General features: G+C 37.7%; 4 protein-coding genes across 13 annotated transcripts; 2 read left to right on the top strand and 2 right to left on the bottom strand.

Moving 5' to 3' along the window:
- The first annotated feature begins 518 nt into the window (after positions 1-518).
- Positions 519-5,013, top strand: LOC128890874 (5-methylcytosine rRNA methyltransferase NSUN4). 4 transcript variants are annotated; one of them, XR_008460699.1, is made up of 9 exons: positions 519-769; positions 877-1,059; positions 1,174-1,534; positions 1,608-1,790; positions 1,921-2,204; positions 2,298-2,422; positions 2,512-2,649; positions 2,719-2,916; positions 3,015-3,181. XR_008460699.1 is itself a non-coding variant. In XM_054149845.1 (9 exons), exons 1-8 carry the CDS (start codon positions 689-691, stop codon positions 2,858-2,860), a joined length of 1,497 nt encoding a protein of 498 aa, XP_054005820.1. In that variant the 5' UTR covers positions 597-688; the 3' UTR covers positions 2,861-2,862; positions 4,875-5,013. The 4 variants fall into 4 exon arrangements, 3 of the variants coding, with proteins under 3 accessions (XP_054005820.1, XP_054005817.1, XP_054005819.1); XM_054149845.1 differs by lacking the exon at positions 3,015-3,181 and adding an exon at positions 4,875-5,013 and having other exon boundaries at positions 597-769; positions 2,719-2,862; XM_054149842.1 differs by lacking the exon at positions 3,015-3,181 and adding an exon at positions 3,267-3,406 and having other exon boundaries at positions 597-769; positions 2,719-2,862.
- Positions 3,170-8,872, bottom strand: LOC128890873 (putative inorganic phosphate cotransporter). 5 transcript variants are annotated; one of them, XM_054149840.1, is made up of 9 exons: positions 8,270-8,872; positions 5,839-6,077; positions 4,890-5,123; positions 4,560-4,647; positions 4,255-4,487; positions 4,027-4,176; positions 3,821-3,953; positions 3,493-3,734; positions 3,170-3,378 (listed from the first exon to the last, which is right to left on the bottom strand). In XM_054149840.1, the coding sequence occupies exons 1-9, from the start codon at positions 8,292-8,294 to the stop codon at positions 3,202-3,204; spliced, it is 1,521 nt and encodes a 506-aa protein (XP_054005815.1). In that variant the 5' UTR covers positions 8,295-8,872; the 3' UTR covers positions 3,170-3,201. The 5 variants fall into 5 exon arrangements, with proteins under 5 accessions (XP_054005815.1, XP_054005814.1, XP_054005813.1 ...); XM_054149839.1 differs by having other exon boundaries at positions 4,255-4,647; XM_054149838.1 differs by having other exon boundaries at positions 3,170-3,734.
- LOC128890883 (sperm flagellar protein 1-like) lies at positions 5,983-11,062 on the top strand. Of its 3 annotated transcripts, none has more exons than XM_054149857.1 (4): positions 5,983-6,106; positions 10,188-10,327; positions 10,410-10,697; positions 10,801-11,062. In XM_054149857.1, the coding sequence occupies exons 2-4, from the start codon at positions 10,216-10,218 to the stop codon at positions 11,052-11,054; spliced, it is 654 nt and encodes a 217-aa protein (XP_054005832.1). In that variant the 5' UTR covers positions 5,983-6,106; positions 10,188-10,215; the 3' UTR covers positions 11,055-11,062. The 3 variants fall into 3 exon arrangements, with proteins under 3 accessions (XP_054005832.1, XP_054005831.1, XP_054005829.1); XM_054149856.1 differs by lacking the exon at positions 5,983-6,106 and adding an exon at positions 6,118-6,431; XM_054149854.1 differs by lacking the exon at positions 5,983-6,106 and having other exon boundaries at positions 10,009-10,327.
- Positions 11,063-11,115: 53 nt separating this feature from the next.
- On the bottom strand, positions 11,116-12,292 carry LOC128890887 (U6 snRNA-associated Sm-like protein LSm3). Its single transcript, XM_054149861.1, has 4 exons — positions 12,186-12,292; positions 11,708-11,868; positions 11,530-11,637; positions 11,116-11,451 (listed from the first exon to the last, which is right to left on the bottom strand). Exons 2-4 carry the CDS (start codon positions 11,726-11,728, stop codon positions 11,269-11,271), a joined length of 312 nt encoding a protein of 103 aa, XP_054005836.1. The 5' UTR covers positions 11,729-11,868; positions 12,186-12,292; the 3' UTR covers positions 11,116-11,268.
- Positions 12,293-16,631: the final 4,339 nt, after the last annotated feature.

Below are 16,631 nucleotides of genomic sequence, written 5' to 3'. Positions count from 1 at the left end.
GGAGTTGTCGAAAACAGATGCTATGTAAACTTTTTAAAATAATAACAATGTTTACTTTACAAAGCACAACTATACAGCTACCATACGATATAACATCTGTCGTAACTGAGAATTCTCACAAAAAAAAAGGGAATTGCGATTTCTAAACTATACACAGGTTACTTTTCACTGGAAAAAAATTTATAAATAGTTTATTTGTGCAAGTATTAAACTAATATCACATTCGATACGTAGGGTATATTATTTTATATAATATAAGTATATAAGAGCATAAGAAGATAACATTCTAATAGTTTCATAAAATAGATATAGTACTACAATAAAGTAGTATGATAAGATAATATAGATAATAGTATAATAAATACGTTATAACAATACATAGAATTCCATATTCGGAGAGTCATGCCCGTTGCTTGATTTTTTTCTAACGTCGTTTTGAAATTGATAATAATTTTATTTATTGCTTTGTGAACGAACTACTATATAAAATCTTTCATTTAAAATTAATGTTATACAGAAATAAAAATATATTTTTGTTCTGCATTGGGCCCACCAATGCATGTAACCGACCCTGGTGTCTGACTATTTCAGTGGTAAGCACCCTCTGTTTTTCGTTTGAAACTTCACGAAGCGCATAACCTCAACATGCTAAAACTTTTTAAATACATTTTGTGAACATTCTAAAGAAATGGCTCTGCTATTTAATAAATTAAGATTAGGAGAACTCGTAAAAGTATCGGTTAGGTGCAAACACGGACCAAATCATTGGGTTTGTATTCATGTACTTCTATAATTAACAATTGATTATTCTGTTTAACTGTAAACATGTTGCAAATGCATTCTCTTTAATAATTGTTAAATAATTACATTTCACAGACTGTATTAAGGAAAAAGAAAACTGCAAAAGACAAAGCATTGAAACACTTTGATGAATTTTATGGGTCTGTATATGGAGATAATTGGCAGTTCATACGGGCTGCATTACTGAAAGAAGAAAGTAAATATATAGCTGTGGTTAATAATTTTAGTGATACAGAAAGGATAAAATCAGATTTGGAGGTATGTTTGTTGTCATAAATGTTATTATTATATAGTATATTTTGTTATGAATTTATATATTAAACTTATTGATTAGAAACAAAGTTGAAGTTAACACAATACAAATTATTTTAGTTGCTTGGTGCCTTCAATTTGAAAACATTATACAATGTATTTAATGAAACTATAGCTCATTCTCCCAAGTCCGAAACTATTGAGACTAAAAATGATCAGAGTTCAATAGATACTTTTATATCTAATATTAAGTCAACTAAAGTTGAGTCAATCTATCCAGCTGATCATAAACATATACCAAAGGAGTTAACATCAGAAGAAAATGAAGAGTTGATTAAAACTCAGGAACCACTACAATCTATAAAATTACAATCTATAAATAAAGATTTAAATGAAGTAGCTGTAGAAACTAATCGTATCATTGATTCATCCAAAAATTTATCTCTGCTTCACGAGTATATACCTGCCACAAAAATAAAGGGTTAGTTTAAGTAACATTTTTTATTAAAACATTAATGATTAACGTATTAGATTTATATAAATGAATTTCACAGGTTTGGATGATTGGGTACTCGAATCCGATCATTATGACTTTTACAATAAAGCACCTGAGTTTAAAGTACATATTGTAAAAGAATATGTTCTTCCATTCCCAAAACATTTGCATGCATATACTTTCGAAGGAGAAAGTAAAGCCAGGTTCCCAAATCCAAAAAAAGGAACCACTGGTGTTCTAGGTTTGTATTGTTTTCTTAATTTTGGGCTAAGTAATATATTGAATATGTATGTGATGGTTTGTGATGAAGTTAGAAAAATACCGAAGCAGATGCATGTAAATGTTATTGATAAAGAAGTTTTATTTTCTAGATTATTATTTGTTCGATGGAGGATCTATATTACCAATATTAGCCCTTGATTTACAATTAGGTGATATTGTGCTCGATATGTGTGCAGCACCTGGAGGTAAAACTTTAACTATTCTTCAAACGCTTTTGCCTAAGGTGGTGGTGGCTAATGATAGAATGGAGTCTAGAGTGAACAGAATAAACAATGTCATGGAGCAGTACGTATTAAATTTATGTGATGAGCAAAGTTTATTTGTAACAGAAAAGGATGCTCGAGTAATAGACGAGAAAGATATATACAATAAGGTACTGCTAAACGTTTATTTATCGATTAACATCTCTTAAATAATGTGTGTTCTAAAACGTACACTTAATGCGTCAATATTTATATTTTTCTAGATTTTAGTCGATGTGCCGTGCACAACAGATAGACATGTATTACACTGTGACGAAAACAATATGTTTAAACCTTCTAGACTTAAGGAAAGATTACAAATCCCAGAACTTCAATCTGAAATTTTAACGTTAGTGTACATGTATTATGACACATATATACATATATATATGTTATTTGTTTGACATGGTATTCAATGAATATACTTCCTCTTTTTAGAAATGCATTAAAGTTGGTATCAGTTGGAGGCATTGTTGTTTATGCAACATGCTCCCTCAGTCCTATACAAAACGATGGTGTTGTGCACGTAGCATTAAAAAGAGCATGGGAAGAAAGTGATTCCGTTATGATCGTAAAGTACGTATATTTAGTAAGATTATTCGTACTATTTGTAGCTATTATTTGTATTCTATATAATTGTTGTAGAGATATGACGGAAGCATTGTCGCCTTTGAAGTGTATCTATAGATTTGGCGATATTGATTTAAAGTATGGTCATATCGTTGTCCCTAGTCTCGGTAGTAATTGGGGACCGATGTATTTTTGTAAAATAGTAAGGGTACGATAAAGGTAAGTGAGTCGAAAATACATTTTAAAATTTAGGATAACATCTGTACCTGAACTGTAAATATTTGTATAATTACATATGATCTTATAGTATTTTAAATAATATTATTCAATGTGTAATTTCTGACGCTTAATACAAATTGTTGTAAAAAAAGTCATTTTGTGTGAAAGGGCCCCATTTTTTTTATCTACTGTCTTTTTTATGTACAGATAATAAAATAACAGTTCTTATTTTAACATGATATAAGGTCGAAAAAATGCGTATTTATAGTAATACTGTGATATTATATACGTACGACATTAATAAATATTGTTTCAAGTCGTTCTATGCATAAATTAAATTTACATCCTAGTATCGTCTTTTAAAGATAATGTCTGATCGCTTGCTTCTTCGTCGGTTGGTTTAGTTTTGTTCCAGGGCTGCTCTTCACCGCTTCCAAAAATAGTGTAAACTATCGTTTCAACTATGTACAATCCGACAGTCGCGAAAAATATGATTCGCCAGGCTCCTATAGTTTGCTGTAAATAGAAATATATAAAATAGTCAACGAATAAAGTGTTATTATATTTAAAATATTCTTGTGCATTCAGATTTGAATGGATAAATAATAAGACGCTGATACAATTACTCACATTTCCGTGCGTCAATTTTCCTACAAATATCGGCACTACAAATCCAGGAATAGTAGCGACACAATTTGTAATAGCAACGAGTGTACCAGCAAAATTTGGAGCAATATCGATATGATTCGATAAGAATCCACTATACATTCCACCGATACAAGTTACTCCAATTGTCATTAATGCGACAGCTAATATTCGATTACAGCCAACATAAGATACTCCTATTAAGCAGATCATGGGTACTATAGATGCTGAAAATAACGTTTGGAATAATTTTTAATTATATTCGTTTCATGTTTCTAATATACACACTGGATGATATCAATGAGAAACTTACAAAAGAGTGTCCCAATTTTTCTCGACGTTGTTACCGTGATCCATTCTTTACTCTGCATAACGGCTAGTACCTTACTAAGAATCATAGTGAAAATCCACATGCATAAGAATGGCATGGAAGAGAGACCAGCGTTCTGAGAACAAAAACATTTTGACGTCACGTTAATTAGATATTTTTTCTATCTAATTTGAAGCAATAATACCTACCGAGCTCATGTCGAATTTTAAAATCTGATTCATAAATGTAGGCAGCTCGATAAGCAACATGTACCAACCAAAATTGCTACAGAAGTGTGCTATTAAAATAGCCATAAATGGCTTAGACCTTAGGACTTCCCCCCACGGAACCGCTAATCTCTGTAAAGTGAAATACTATGAAATATTTAAATACACGAGCAATTTTATTAAACATTAATTTAATAACAATCAATAAACCTCTTTTTTTTCAATGACATTTTTACTGTGGCCCAAAGACTGCATGATGTAGTCCTTCTCTTCTTGGGTAATAAACTTCGTTTGTTCTTCCGGGCTGTCTTCGATCAATATCCACCAGACAGTGCACCAAATTAAGCAAAGTGCTCCTTCTATGTAGAATATCCATGTCCAATTGAGATTTGCGGCTAGTATACCCGTCAGAAGTATAGAAATCACAGTACCTAACGCGGTTCCTGTAGCAAGCAAATGTTTACTTCTATAGCGAAAGAAGAAGACACATATTGCAATAGAAAGTGATTGTTTACCCGCATAAACGATCGAGGCGAGAACGCTTCTCTCATTCGGTGGAGCCCACTTGGCGACCATGACATGCATAGCAGGAAATGTTACACCCTATAGTACAAAATATCTCTGTATTACTCACTATTATACTATACAATTACGATTTTACACTGTATAGGAAAATAGAATATTTATATTATTATGTTATTATATAATTTGTATTCTGCATATGTATTCCATATAATATACATCATAAATGAATGAAATCGCAGCTTAATTGTAATATTTGTTTTAAATATGGCAAGCAATACATGGATTTATATTTATTGTTTTAATAGTGTCTCGATACTAACTCCACCGATTCCCTGAATGACTCTCATCACGATGAAGAGGGAGTAGTGGATTTGGGCAGCAACAGGTGATAGTATAGACGCTACGACGTTCAGAAGCACGGATCCATTCATCACCCATTTCGCGGATAATAGTTCAGCCATTCTTCCTCCCGGAAGCAACGACGCCATATACCCCCAAAAGTAGGACGATAAAATAAGACCTTGCAATGGTTCGTTCCATACAAACGGACCATCCTGTATAAATAAATTAATTAAGTACATTCAATTGTACTCTTATTTCAAACTCGCCCACTAACTGTTTGTTTTCACTTTTGTTTTTAATGATAATAATAACTTTTATTTGGAAATACATAGCTTACAGTTCAATGTAACAGATTCGTGCAAAATATTTAAAAAATTTTGTTTTTCAATTACAAAAAAAAAAAGCGTGTTTTCACGTCACCAAATTATTTATTTGCCCACTCTACCGAATTGCGTAAAAGAAACGCTATCTACAAACTTAGACGAGCACTTGTTTGAAGTTGTCGTGTAAAAAGGTCATTATAATAAAGAAATGCATTCAGTAAGCATCGATTTCCATTTATATCACCTCGTTTGAATAATTCACGATCATGGGCAGAAAAAGCGAAGAAACGGGTCTAGAAGTTAGGAAAATCAATTATTTTTAATTGGAAAATTGGAAAAATCTTTCAGGGAAATTAGAAATATTGTACATGAAAAATATTCGGACAGTACGATACATTATTCAACTTATTTCGTAGAGTTTATTATTAAACTCGTTATTATTAAACTAAAGTTTTCGCACGATTCTGTTATATTGAACTCTGAGCTATGTATTTCCGAAAGAATTTTAAAATGCTTTTTGCTGATTTAGAGGAGCGGTCGTATCAATTTTTTATTGCTATACTCTACTAAAAGATATAATAATATAAATATGTAATTTATGTACCTCGACGACAGCTTTTGCCATATCAGAAGAAACACTGTCGTGGTGACACTCTTCCGCGGTAATCGCAGTTGTATTCTCGACTCGTAAGTCATGCATCGAGGATAGTTTTACAGCAGTGTGGTTTACCATAGCCACAATCGCTACGCTTACGTTTACCTTAAACCCATAAATGATGGCGAGTCCAATAGAACCCATGATCGCCATCACGTATCGCATAGGGAGCATGATACTCCCTGTTCCTGTAAATATTTCATTCTTTATTAAACTGGTAAATATATTTAAAAATAATATTCAATTTAAGGGAGGATTATTACTTGACTACAACTTGACAAAGTTTTCGGATTTTTATGAGTAATTGCACGCGAGAAAGAAATTTTCGAGATTTCAATATTTCTTTCGGAATTGAATAGTGGTCTGTTTTTTTTTCAAATAAAAAAAAAAAAATCTGTAATAGAAAGTCACGTGATGTATTTGAAACGTGATATCCTCGGTGACACGTGACCACAAAATACGGGTGGAGGACGTGTCGAATGGCATGAAACACAGGTGAACGTGCTTTCAGGTCTTCGACATCACTTCTTGGCACGAGTGCGGTAAGCGCCAGAATTACGTATAAGTGAAAATAGCGCTTCCTTACGTGACGTATTTCACGTATAAATATTCTACTTGGTTTTCTTCATGTTCTAAAATTAACTCTATAAATTGTATTCCACGTAATTACGTCGTATCCGATAGAAATATCGTGGAAAACATCTGATAGAGTACTCGACAATTTATATTATCTTACAGCACTCTTTAATTTTTAAATAATTTAATGAGAAATTGTATAAAAGTTTCGTTTCGATATTATACCTAGTAACGTATTATTTGAGAAATTTATTTTTACTCGGAATATATATTTGACTCATATATTTTCCAAAATGATAGTTTAACACAATCGCGACCGCTAACGTGAATTCACATCACTTCAAATTCTATTTCCTGATTATGAAAATCTTTTTATTTTATACATTACATATTCACAACATTGATATTTCAAAACGTATTTTGTAATTTTTATTATCTTCAACTTAACGATAGAAATTTGCAATGTTCAGCTTCAGAATTTTATTATTTTCGTCGGTACTCGGTATTAGAAACGTAATAAAATACCTGCCGATCGCGAATGTGTTAATAAACGTGGTAAATGTTGATCAATTGACTCGTTCAAATATAGATTCACGAATCTTTAAAATTTCATCCTAACAATAATGATGATTGTAATTTGTAACACTCGAGGCGCCCTTTCTTTATTTGTGTTCTCGTCGCTGTTTATTGGTCACAGTTATTTCCATTGAAAATATAGGTCAAGTGGAACATAAAATATGGTTCCAGACTACCCCTCCACGCACACTTGTTGAATACGTAACATGCAAAAATAAAATATCTAAATTGGATTCTGCGAAGGTCGACAAATCGCTATATTTTGATTAATAATTAAATTTGAACTACAGTGACTCGTATTAATATTCGAACGGTATAGTACTTTATTCATTATTGCAATCTACACCTGACCATAATTCAGTTGATATATCTTTTGTTGTGTGATATGTTAGAACGTACATCTGTTTAACAGAAATGTGAATTTGAAAGTTCGGAAGTGTATTGCAATTGATTACTTGGAAAAAATTACTTCAAATATGCCTGATCGATTGGGACATGTAATTAAATAAAAGGACTATCCGACAAAATATTACATTATCTAGTATATTGTTTGCTACGTTACACATTCGATACGTTAAATAAATAAAATTTACATTTCTGTTAAACAGAACGTACGTTCTAATATCACACAACAACACAGAAATGTATAAACTGAATTATGGTATACGAAACTGAATATCAATACGAGACACTGTAAATCGTCGATACGATAAAATCCCATAGATGAAAGGATAAATTAATCACGGATTTGTAATATCTATGACAGAGATGAGACAACAATGCGCAAGGATGATGAAAATTTACGCGACCCGTTGATTGTAGTTGCATCAACCAGTGGGATTATAGCAAACGTGCACGAAGCGCGTTTTTACGAGTTCGTTTTAAAATTGCATCAGACGCGAATCTCTCCCCTTCAATCGTTTCGCATATACAAACAAAATTTTCTTGCTGTTCAATTTATTTATGCATTATTGCATCTCGATTATCAAATTGTTTTCTAGCGGGAGACTATACGTTTGAATATTTCCATGAAAAAGTCGTAGATATATGTCACTATATAAAGATCTGGACCAGAGGACGCTTGAAGGTCACATGGATGATCTCCCGAAACGATGATAAAAAGATGAAACTCCAAATGTGAAATTCTCAGTTTCTTCAGTTTCTCAAAAAATCAATCACAAAGTTGATAACTTGTATAGAATATATATATATATGTTTAGTCACTTACCCTTAGAATAATTCTTGTCAGCCATGGTTTCTCTCCAGTTAGAGGACACCGGGCGATTTTTACGAATCAATACACCGTTCACAAGAAACTCTTACGACGATATAGTTTTAAATACAACTGGTTCGAAAACTTGACGCATCAATCGTTGAGGAGTTAATATATTTTTCGAATGTATAGTTTTTAAATTTAACGTTTCTAATATAGTTCGAATTCTACGAGGAGACTGATGGAATTCACTTTTCAATAATTTTTTTTTTTTTTATTTTTAAATCGAACAGATTGCGGAAATTGAATAAGGAAACTATCGAAGACGAAGAAGTTTCGTTTCCTTCTGTTCGATCCCTCGTGCGTGCACTGTGCCACTGAAGCTGAGCGAGCCACTGATCCTCCAAACCTTACGGTGAAACACGGGCGTGCGCCTTTTCTATAAATGCCGTACTACGGGTGAACGCAGGCTCGAATTCACTGTCTTACAGCACCTTCGGTGACTGTGACGCACTACTGTTTACCTTTAATACAATCACGTTTTCCGAGAACTTCTTTCACCAATTTAACTTTCTTGTGAGGCTTTTATGTCGACGACTTATCCGAGTTTTACCTCCACCTGCGCGTTAATGCTTGAAATACTCGATACCACATGTTTTTAGACAGATAAAAATAAATGTAACATAAAATGTACGCGATACAAATATCTGTAGTGCCTCGTACGAGTTTTCGTATACGAGAATAAAATTTGGTCGATTCAATGTTCTTTTTATATGTTTGTATTCTTAGTTATTAGTTTGTATTAGAATAACGGTTTAAAAAATGTAATCGCATAATTAGAGTAGGATTCATATAGATATTAGAAAGTAGGAGAGATGCGAAATGAATTGGATAATTGTTTCAAATCAACTAAGAATGTTCCTTTACGTGGAATAAATGAAAATCGTTAGGTTTATTATACAGTATAATATTAGAATAATATTTTTATTCGATACGAACCTATTCCGTTTTAAAGTTGAAACATTGAATATTACATCAACGAAATACACGCAATATCAATAAAATTGAGTTAAACGAATTTCGCCATCGTATACGAACACTTGTGAGCAAACTGTGTATACATATGTATGTAAATTGAAATTCATAAAAATATGATTATAGCCTTTTATTTTAACGCGATACTAAAACATCATTAATGAATCAGTCTACATCTTCATATGCGTATTTTTATTTATAAAATTCACGCTGATCTGGACTTAGTTATTTTAGTTCTTTGACCTCAATTTTTATTTCAATCGAACAATCAGTTTTAGTTCGAATTTGACTGTTCACTTGTGCATAAATTACAGACTCGGAAAAATGTATAGAATGGATTTTATTTTTAAGGAATGAAAACACAAGGGTTGCAGTGAAGAAATAGATAACATTCACAGTAAGGGGATCACGAATACGAAGACTGCAGTCTTGTACATGTTTACAAGTAAAGATTTAAAGATTTAAAGATTGCTGATACTGTGATACTGTATACACTCTAAGCAAACTAGAAATTTGAATCGGTTCATTAACTGACAAATTATTACGAATATAATGAAAACAACGAAACCGATTGTAAAAGTGCATCATATTTATTAAATTTTACTTCATTGCAACCTACGGCATTATACGTTTATATGGCGCAATACACATTTCGGTATCATCATTCCGTTTAAGACGTTTACCGTTACTTCGTCTGATGCAAGCGCGCAACACGAAAATGAAATGTCCAGAATGTAATTCTGTTAAGATTCTCAAACCAGATGAAGTAGAATGAAGTTGCATTCAAAATACTTTCTGTTTATAACGTCTTCTTACAGTCTACTAACTTTCAGATTGACAGGTGACATACACGACGATGTCATTAGTAAATTTCAATGTATAAAGAAGTTATTTTCAGATTCTATCGTCACAAATAAAATCGAAATATGAGCCTCGCATCGGAAACCGGTGATAACCTCGAGGAAATATACATTTGGATCGAGCAAATGACATTTTCCAGGCCAAAGAAAAACCTTGCTCGAGATTTTTCTGACGGTGGTACAAGAAAAAATGATTGTCGATTTTAGCGAAACTATTCAGTTATCGATATGTGTTAAACCTTTCATCTGGTAAATTTCAGTTTTTATGGCCGAGTTGTTAAAACGATATTATCCTAGACACGTGGACATACACAATTACATACCTGGGAACAGCACTGCAAAAAAGATAGTTAATTGGTGCACCCTGAATCGCAAGGTACTTTCTAAGCTCGACATAAAATTGGGAAAGGATGTAATTTATCAATTAGCAAATTCGCAACCGGGAGTTATTGAAAAAGTGTTGACCGATGTACGAATTAAAATCTTAAAAGATTGCAATGCCGACAGAGACTCTTTGTACTCTGCATACGAGGAAGATGGAAAAGGAGGTAGGCAAAAAATCATAAAAAGTATTGAATCATATAGACAAATGATACATATGACATTGGTATGAAAGATTAATTAAACTAAACATTGTTATTGTTCGAAAAGAGGCAATCAAGTCAATACTTAATTCTGACGAGATAGCGAATAAAACTGTTCCAAGACAAGTTTTCATCAAACTCAAACAACAGCTAGAGGAAAAGAATGAAGTTATAAATTCGCTTCAACAAAAAGTGGTTCATCTTGAAACTTTGATGAAACTAAAAGATCAAAGAATCGCAGATCTTAGCACACAAATAATAAAACCTACAGAGCCTTGTCCTACACCTAGCACAATCTCAAAATTTCGTGTTAAAACATAGTACATTACAGTTCTTTAAATTAAAAAGGTAGTAATATTTTAAACAACATTATACTTGAAAAATTTGTATTATTTTAATCTTTTAGTGAATATACTCGTTTTAATATAATATACCTGTAATATAACTTACATACTAATACACTAGTATTAATAATATTAATGTAGAACTGTAGGTGGTTGTCATTTATACATAACTTATATCTAATTAAAAGATCTTATAACGGAGCTCTCATACTAGGTGGAGAAACCAAAATTACACCATCACCACGGACGAATAGCATAGAAATATTTCTTTTTGTAGTGCGATAAACTTCTTCATACGTTTCTTCATCGATTTCTACAGTAGTTACAGTTTCCTCTGCTTCTCCCAATACCATATTTAAATGTTGGTCATAAGCCTGCAATTAACATTTTTATGCATTTATTAGATCAGAAGTAAGTTAAAAGATGTCCATATCGCATGACAAAATATTTACGTGTAACCGTCCTCGTAGTTCTCTCTCGTTTCTCATTTTAACGTATATTCGTTCATCAAGGCTTAGTCTTATTAGGTCTAATGGTTCTTTAACATTTATTGCTGGAACCTGTAATGAAAATATGTTTGGTTATAATAGGTTAGGTTTGTGTTCATACCTACAAACCAAATGTTTTTACCTGTTCTGTTTCATCAGCCATGATATAGTTATGTTTTTATCGTTGGTACAGTTATTTACGACTCATTAGCAAACTCAGGTCACACAATTTTAAGTTTACTCAACAAAACACGTTACATTTACCTTGATTTAGCAACTTGCTGAAGCCGGCGGTTTATCGCGCTTGCGCATAAACTTCTAAAGATTCGCGCGGAAAAAAGTAGGGGGGATTTATGTCATCCGTTCTGATGTTGGATATCAGTTGGTGTTGTTCCCAGTTGGTCCTGTTAATACAAATCTAAGGATCTCCTTCCAAGTTCGTAGTCATTATCCCGTTACAGACGTAAACGATAACATTAATAACAAGATTAACAAATAGAATGAAAGAGCTGGTTGGAAAACACGTTTGAACTGTACGATGGATGCTAAGGGAATGTTTAAAATAAAAGGAAACAAAGGAAAAATGAAATACATGAAAAATAAAAATCATAATCAACGACGACAAGGTTTAAACGTAATTGCCAATTACAAATAAGTATATACGCGAAGTGTGAGTCGATATGTGTGTTGCGATACATGTGCGAAGCGTGCGTTTATAGATATGTGTGTGTAACCCCACAGACACACGTTCTGATTATGGAACCTTCAGCCAAATTAGTAGAGAACACAGTTCCCACTGTTACCGCTAGATGGCGTATTGTTTGGTACACTGGTGGCGCTATCGGTGGTAAAACGTCCAAGTTTGTAGTGAAAATAGTTCCCCCAGTGGCTGCTAGATGGCTACTGATTTAATTAGTGGCGCCATCGGTGGGAAAACGTCCAAGATTGTAGTGAAAATAGTTCTCATTGTTACTACTAGATAGCGCTACCGATACCTTTAAATCAATTATTCTTTATTTTTCATAAATGCATAATAAAAGAAAGGAAACGCAACGCAGGTACCTATAGCACCACTGGTATTAAAATCAGCTCCCACTGACCGACTTAGTGAGCGGTGGTCTTTCTGGATGCACTCATTGTCAGTTTCTTAACGTTTATTCTTTTATTCTTTAACAGATGCAACTTGAAGCTTGATAGCGACACGGCACACAAAGTTCTAATAGGAATCGAAGAAATTACGAACCGGGAATTGAACAAAGTTTAAAGGGTTCGCGGCGATAGAGAAGCAAAGAAAGTGCGAGCTTAGTTGCACTGAAGCGGACGTTACTCCTCGTCCTAGAGGGTGCATACTTGGATTTTCAGGTTGCATTCTTTCGCACGTTCATTAGTGGTACGAATTTACCTGGCGGCGAGGCACACCGGTCCACTCGTTCTCTTGGTCCATACAAAGTGGTCCAAGAGATTCGCGTAGACCAAGGTATACGTCTTCTTTGCTCTCGTATTAGTTTTAGCGGGTTCTGCTTTTTTTTTGCATTTTAAATGGCCCGCGAATGCCAAGTCCTCGCGCAATCTGCAACACATTCGAAATTGGATTACGAGTTTTCACTTTAAACTCGATAAATAAATCAATTTCGAACAATCGAGGAAGCTTTTCGCGCGGTCACAGTACGCGTCCGTTGGATTAGAATATTTTGCTTGCAACGGTTCCAAGTTTTTTCTAGGCATTTCTATTTGCTCGATGATTAACGTTATATAAATGCGAATAATGTTGATTTTCCCTTTTACAAATTTTATGCCGGTCCATACCATGACGTAGACCTTCGCCGCCGACTCATCGACGGGTCGATAATTTTTCCTCTTTTCAACCATACGTAAATTAAATTCTCCACATGTTTCTCCGTCCAATACATGGCGATTGCAGATTTCAAGCCGTGCTTACCAGTGTTTTCTTTCACCGTTTATAATATTGGTTTTTAGGTGAACCGATTTCGGTAATTTGTATCCTCGTACCGCGACAAGATCCATTCTTGCGTAGAAAATCATATGTTATCTTTGGTCGTGGTGAAATTCCCAGTCGCGAAGGGATGCTGCAAGAGATCCGAGATGGAAAAGGTTCGCGAGTAGGCGCACATCTCTGATACGGCCGCACACGCAGATGAAGGAAAAGGGAGCCAGTCAGCCAGCCAGCCAGTCAGCCAGCCACTCGTGAGCTCGCGACTCGTGACTCGCGACTCGGAGCTCAGCGTCGAGCAAACAAATAAATAGATAGGCGAAAGTTGGACGAAAGGAGAGAAAAGAGATTCGATGTCGGTTACCGGGGCCGAGAAGCACAGGACAGAGGGTCGCGGAGAGAAAGAGGATGAGCGGAACGGGTGATTGAAGGCGAGGGTGGCGCAAAAGGAGGGAGGTTATGACGTCATAGTTGAGGGTTGCCCGGGCAACGGGGAAGCGGTTTGCCGCTGCGTCGGGACGCCGTCCCGCGTCGCCACCGGCGTCGCGACGTAAAAATCAATTTGGACCTTGGCTAGGTGACCGTTCGCTCGGCGCTGCGTCGCTGCTCGAGGCTCGAGGCTCGAGAGCAGCACGCTTGCCTTCCGGAAGAGGTGGCAGCCACCTCGCCACCGCGCGACCGAGCTAGCGACGGATACCGCACCGCGAGCAGCTCAGTCGCGAGTCGCCCACCGAGCGCGAGCGGGTATCAGAGCCAGCTCGAACGTGTTCGGCCGCCCAGCTTGCGAGCGTGCCGACGCGCACACACACGCACACGCATACGAGACACACGAGAAGCACGACTAGCCACACGCGCGCGCGCGCGCGCGAGCGAGCGCGCGTTCTCAGCATCTCGCATCTCGCATCCCTCGGCACTCTCGTCGAGACGCCTCGCCGTTTCCGCGTTCACGCGGACGATGATCCGCGAGGGGATTGGCTTGCGACGCTGACGACCATCCTGACATCGTGCCGCTCCGAAAGACATGCCCGAGATCTTGGATAAGTCGAGTCTGCTTGACGTCTACGCGGACAAAAGGGCAGCGTGATCGAAACCGGGATACTTGGAGGAAAAGCTCGAGATCCTGCGCGTTCAAAGGACTGTGTAACCTTGTAAACATAGAGACGGTAGGTTGTTTCGCTGGGACGAGCAGGGAGCACCCGGCTTCCCGTTCATCCTCCCGGAACTCTGCACGGTGTTTATTGGGCAGTGCCGAAAGCCGGTCTACAAGCCGGAGATAACGGATTCGGAGTAGAAGTAGCTTCTTAGAAAGAAAGACGAGTGCTCTCTCCCGAGGCTCTCGAGGCATTCCCGGTTTACCATCGACGCCGACAGGGCTCGAGAGATGATCGAGCCGCGAAAGGGAGGAGGCGGATTCGTCGACGCGTCCAAGCAACGACGGAAATCATCCTCGTCGGGCGAGGTGGCGGTGTAGCGGACTCTCCGTAAATCGTCGTGGTGGTTCTCGCATTCGGGTGGTAAGGGAGGAAGGAATCACCGTGACGCGCGCGACGTGCCGTCTGTCGCGAGAGGAAAACGAGAGGATCTACGCGATCGTCCAAGCTTTCGATTCGCGTGCCACGCCGCGGCTGACGTATCGCGAACGGAGTCAGCGTGGTCGGTGCGTGTTGTGTACCGTGACGGGTACGAGCGGCTAAAAAAAAATAATAATATCGCGCGTGCCGAGAACGATACGAGCTACCGAATCAGTCGCACCCATGCGCGAGCCAGGCGTTTCGCGGACGATGTTCCAAAACCGTTAGAGAGGAGCTCTCGCGGCATACGTAGAGGAAACTGCGTCGAGACAGCGAAATCGTTTCTTTTTTCTTTCTCGTATCGGTAGCGATAACGAAGAAAAATTTCGACTCTTCTGGGGGTCGAGTGCGAGCCGTTTTAACCAAGAGTCGGTGACGGAGAGTTCGGATTTCGCGCCGAAAGAACCATCGGTGTGCAGCGGTTGATTCTCTTTCGGGAAAGACAAACAACGATGACGGAAGTTAATTAATAGAGGGAGAAGGAGAAAGAGGGAGGGAGCCTCCTCTCCCAACGTCGATCCGCGGATAAATTAAAGCGTCGCGGGTTCCTCGGTCGCCCCGAGAAGAAACGAAACGAAAATGTGCCGGGGCGTGTCATTGAAGTCCGTTCGCTTCTAGCACGAACCGAATGGAAAATTCCTTTTTACAGGTGGTACTCGACGATGTAGTGGGATCGGTTCGATGATTCTCGTAAACACTTCGGAGAGAGGCTCGTGCCGCGGTTTTTAATCGCGCGACGCGAGGAGACGGCGGACAGAGAATTCGAACACGGAAGAACAGGTGGAAGATCTCGCTTGCTAGATACCGATCTGGACGTCGCTGTGAAAGCGAGAGAGAGAAGAAGAGGAAGCAGAAGAAAGTGTGGGCGAGAGAAAGAGAGAGAGAGAGAGAGAGTGAAAGAGAGAGAGAGAGAGTGAGAGAGAGAGAGAGAGTGAGAGAGAAAAGAGCGGAAGACGGGCGAACGAGCACGGAGAACCGTATCGATGATGGTGGAAGGCACGTTGCCAGGAGGCGATTGGCTGCCGCGGTGCTCGCGTTCCTTTGGTGGTTCGAGTCGTTGTTCGTAATGTCGCGAGTCGAGTGCCGTGAACCGTGCGACAACGGCGAAGGAATGGTGAGATACGATGACGGACTTGGTAGTCGTGTTCGATCTTAGGATCGCGGTATCGTTGTCGACGTCGTGCTCGTCGTCGTCGTCGACGCGTCGCTGGTGGGAACGCCGTCGGTTCACGATCGGCTAATACGACTCGCTCGAATGGCGACGAGCCTCGAGCGCGGGCAGCTTCGTTAGAGAGACCGTCGAGGACTTTATTCTACTCTCGCGATCGGTCGTATCGGAGCTCGGAGGTGTGTCGTAGCGGTTTTCTCCGGGGATTCCGGGGCTCGCGGCTAAGACGGGTCGGTACTTTGCTCGCGTCGACGAAGAAAATCCGACGGGAATGAACGGAAGAGACAAAGGGTTCACGATGATATACGCACGCGGCAAGGCATAAACATTATCGAACCGGAATTCCAGGAACCGTGGTTTCTCGGAAGAGATCGAG

This window comes from Hylaeus anthracinus, unplaced genomic scaffold, assembly GCF_026225885.1.
Source record: "Hylaeus anthracinus isolate JK02 unplaced genomic scaffold, UHH_iyHylAnth1.0_haploid 12001, whole genome shotgun sequence".
Taxonomy (NCBI): Eukaryota; Metazoa; Arthropoda; class Insecta; order Hymenoptera; family Colletidae; genus Hylaeus; species Hylaeus anthracinus.
The sequence above is the reverse complement of the archived record's forward strand: the minus strand, read 5'-3'. Positions and strand labels throughout refer to the sequence as shown.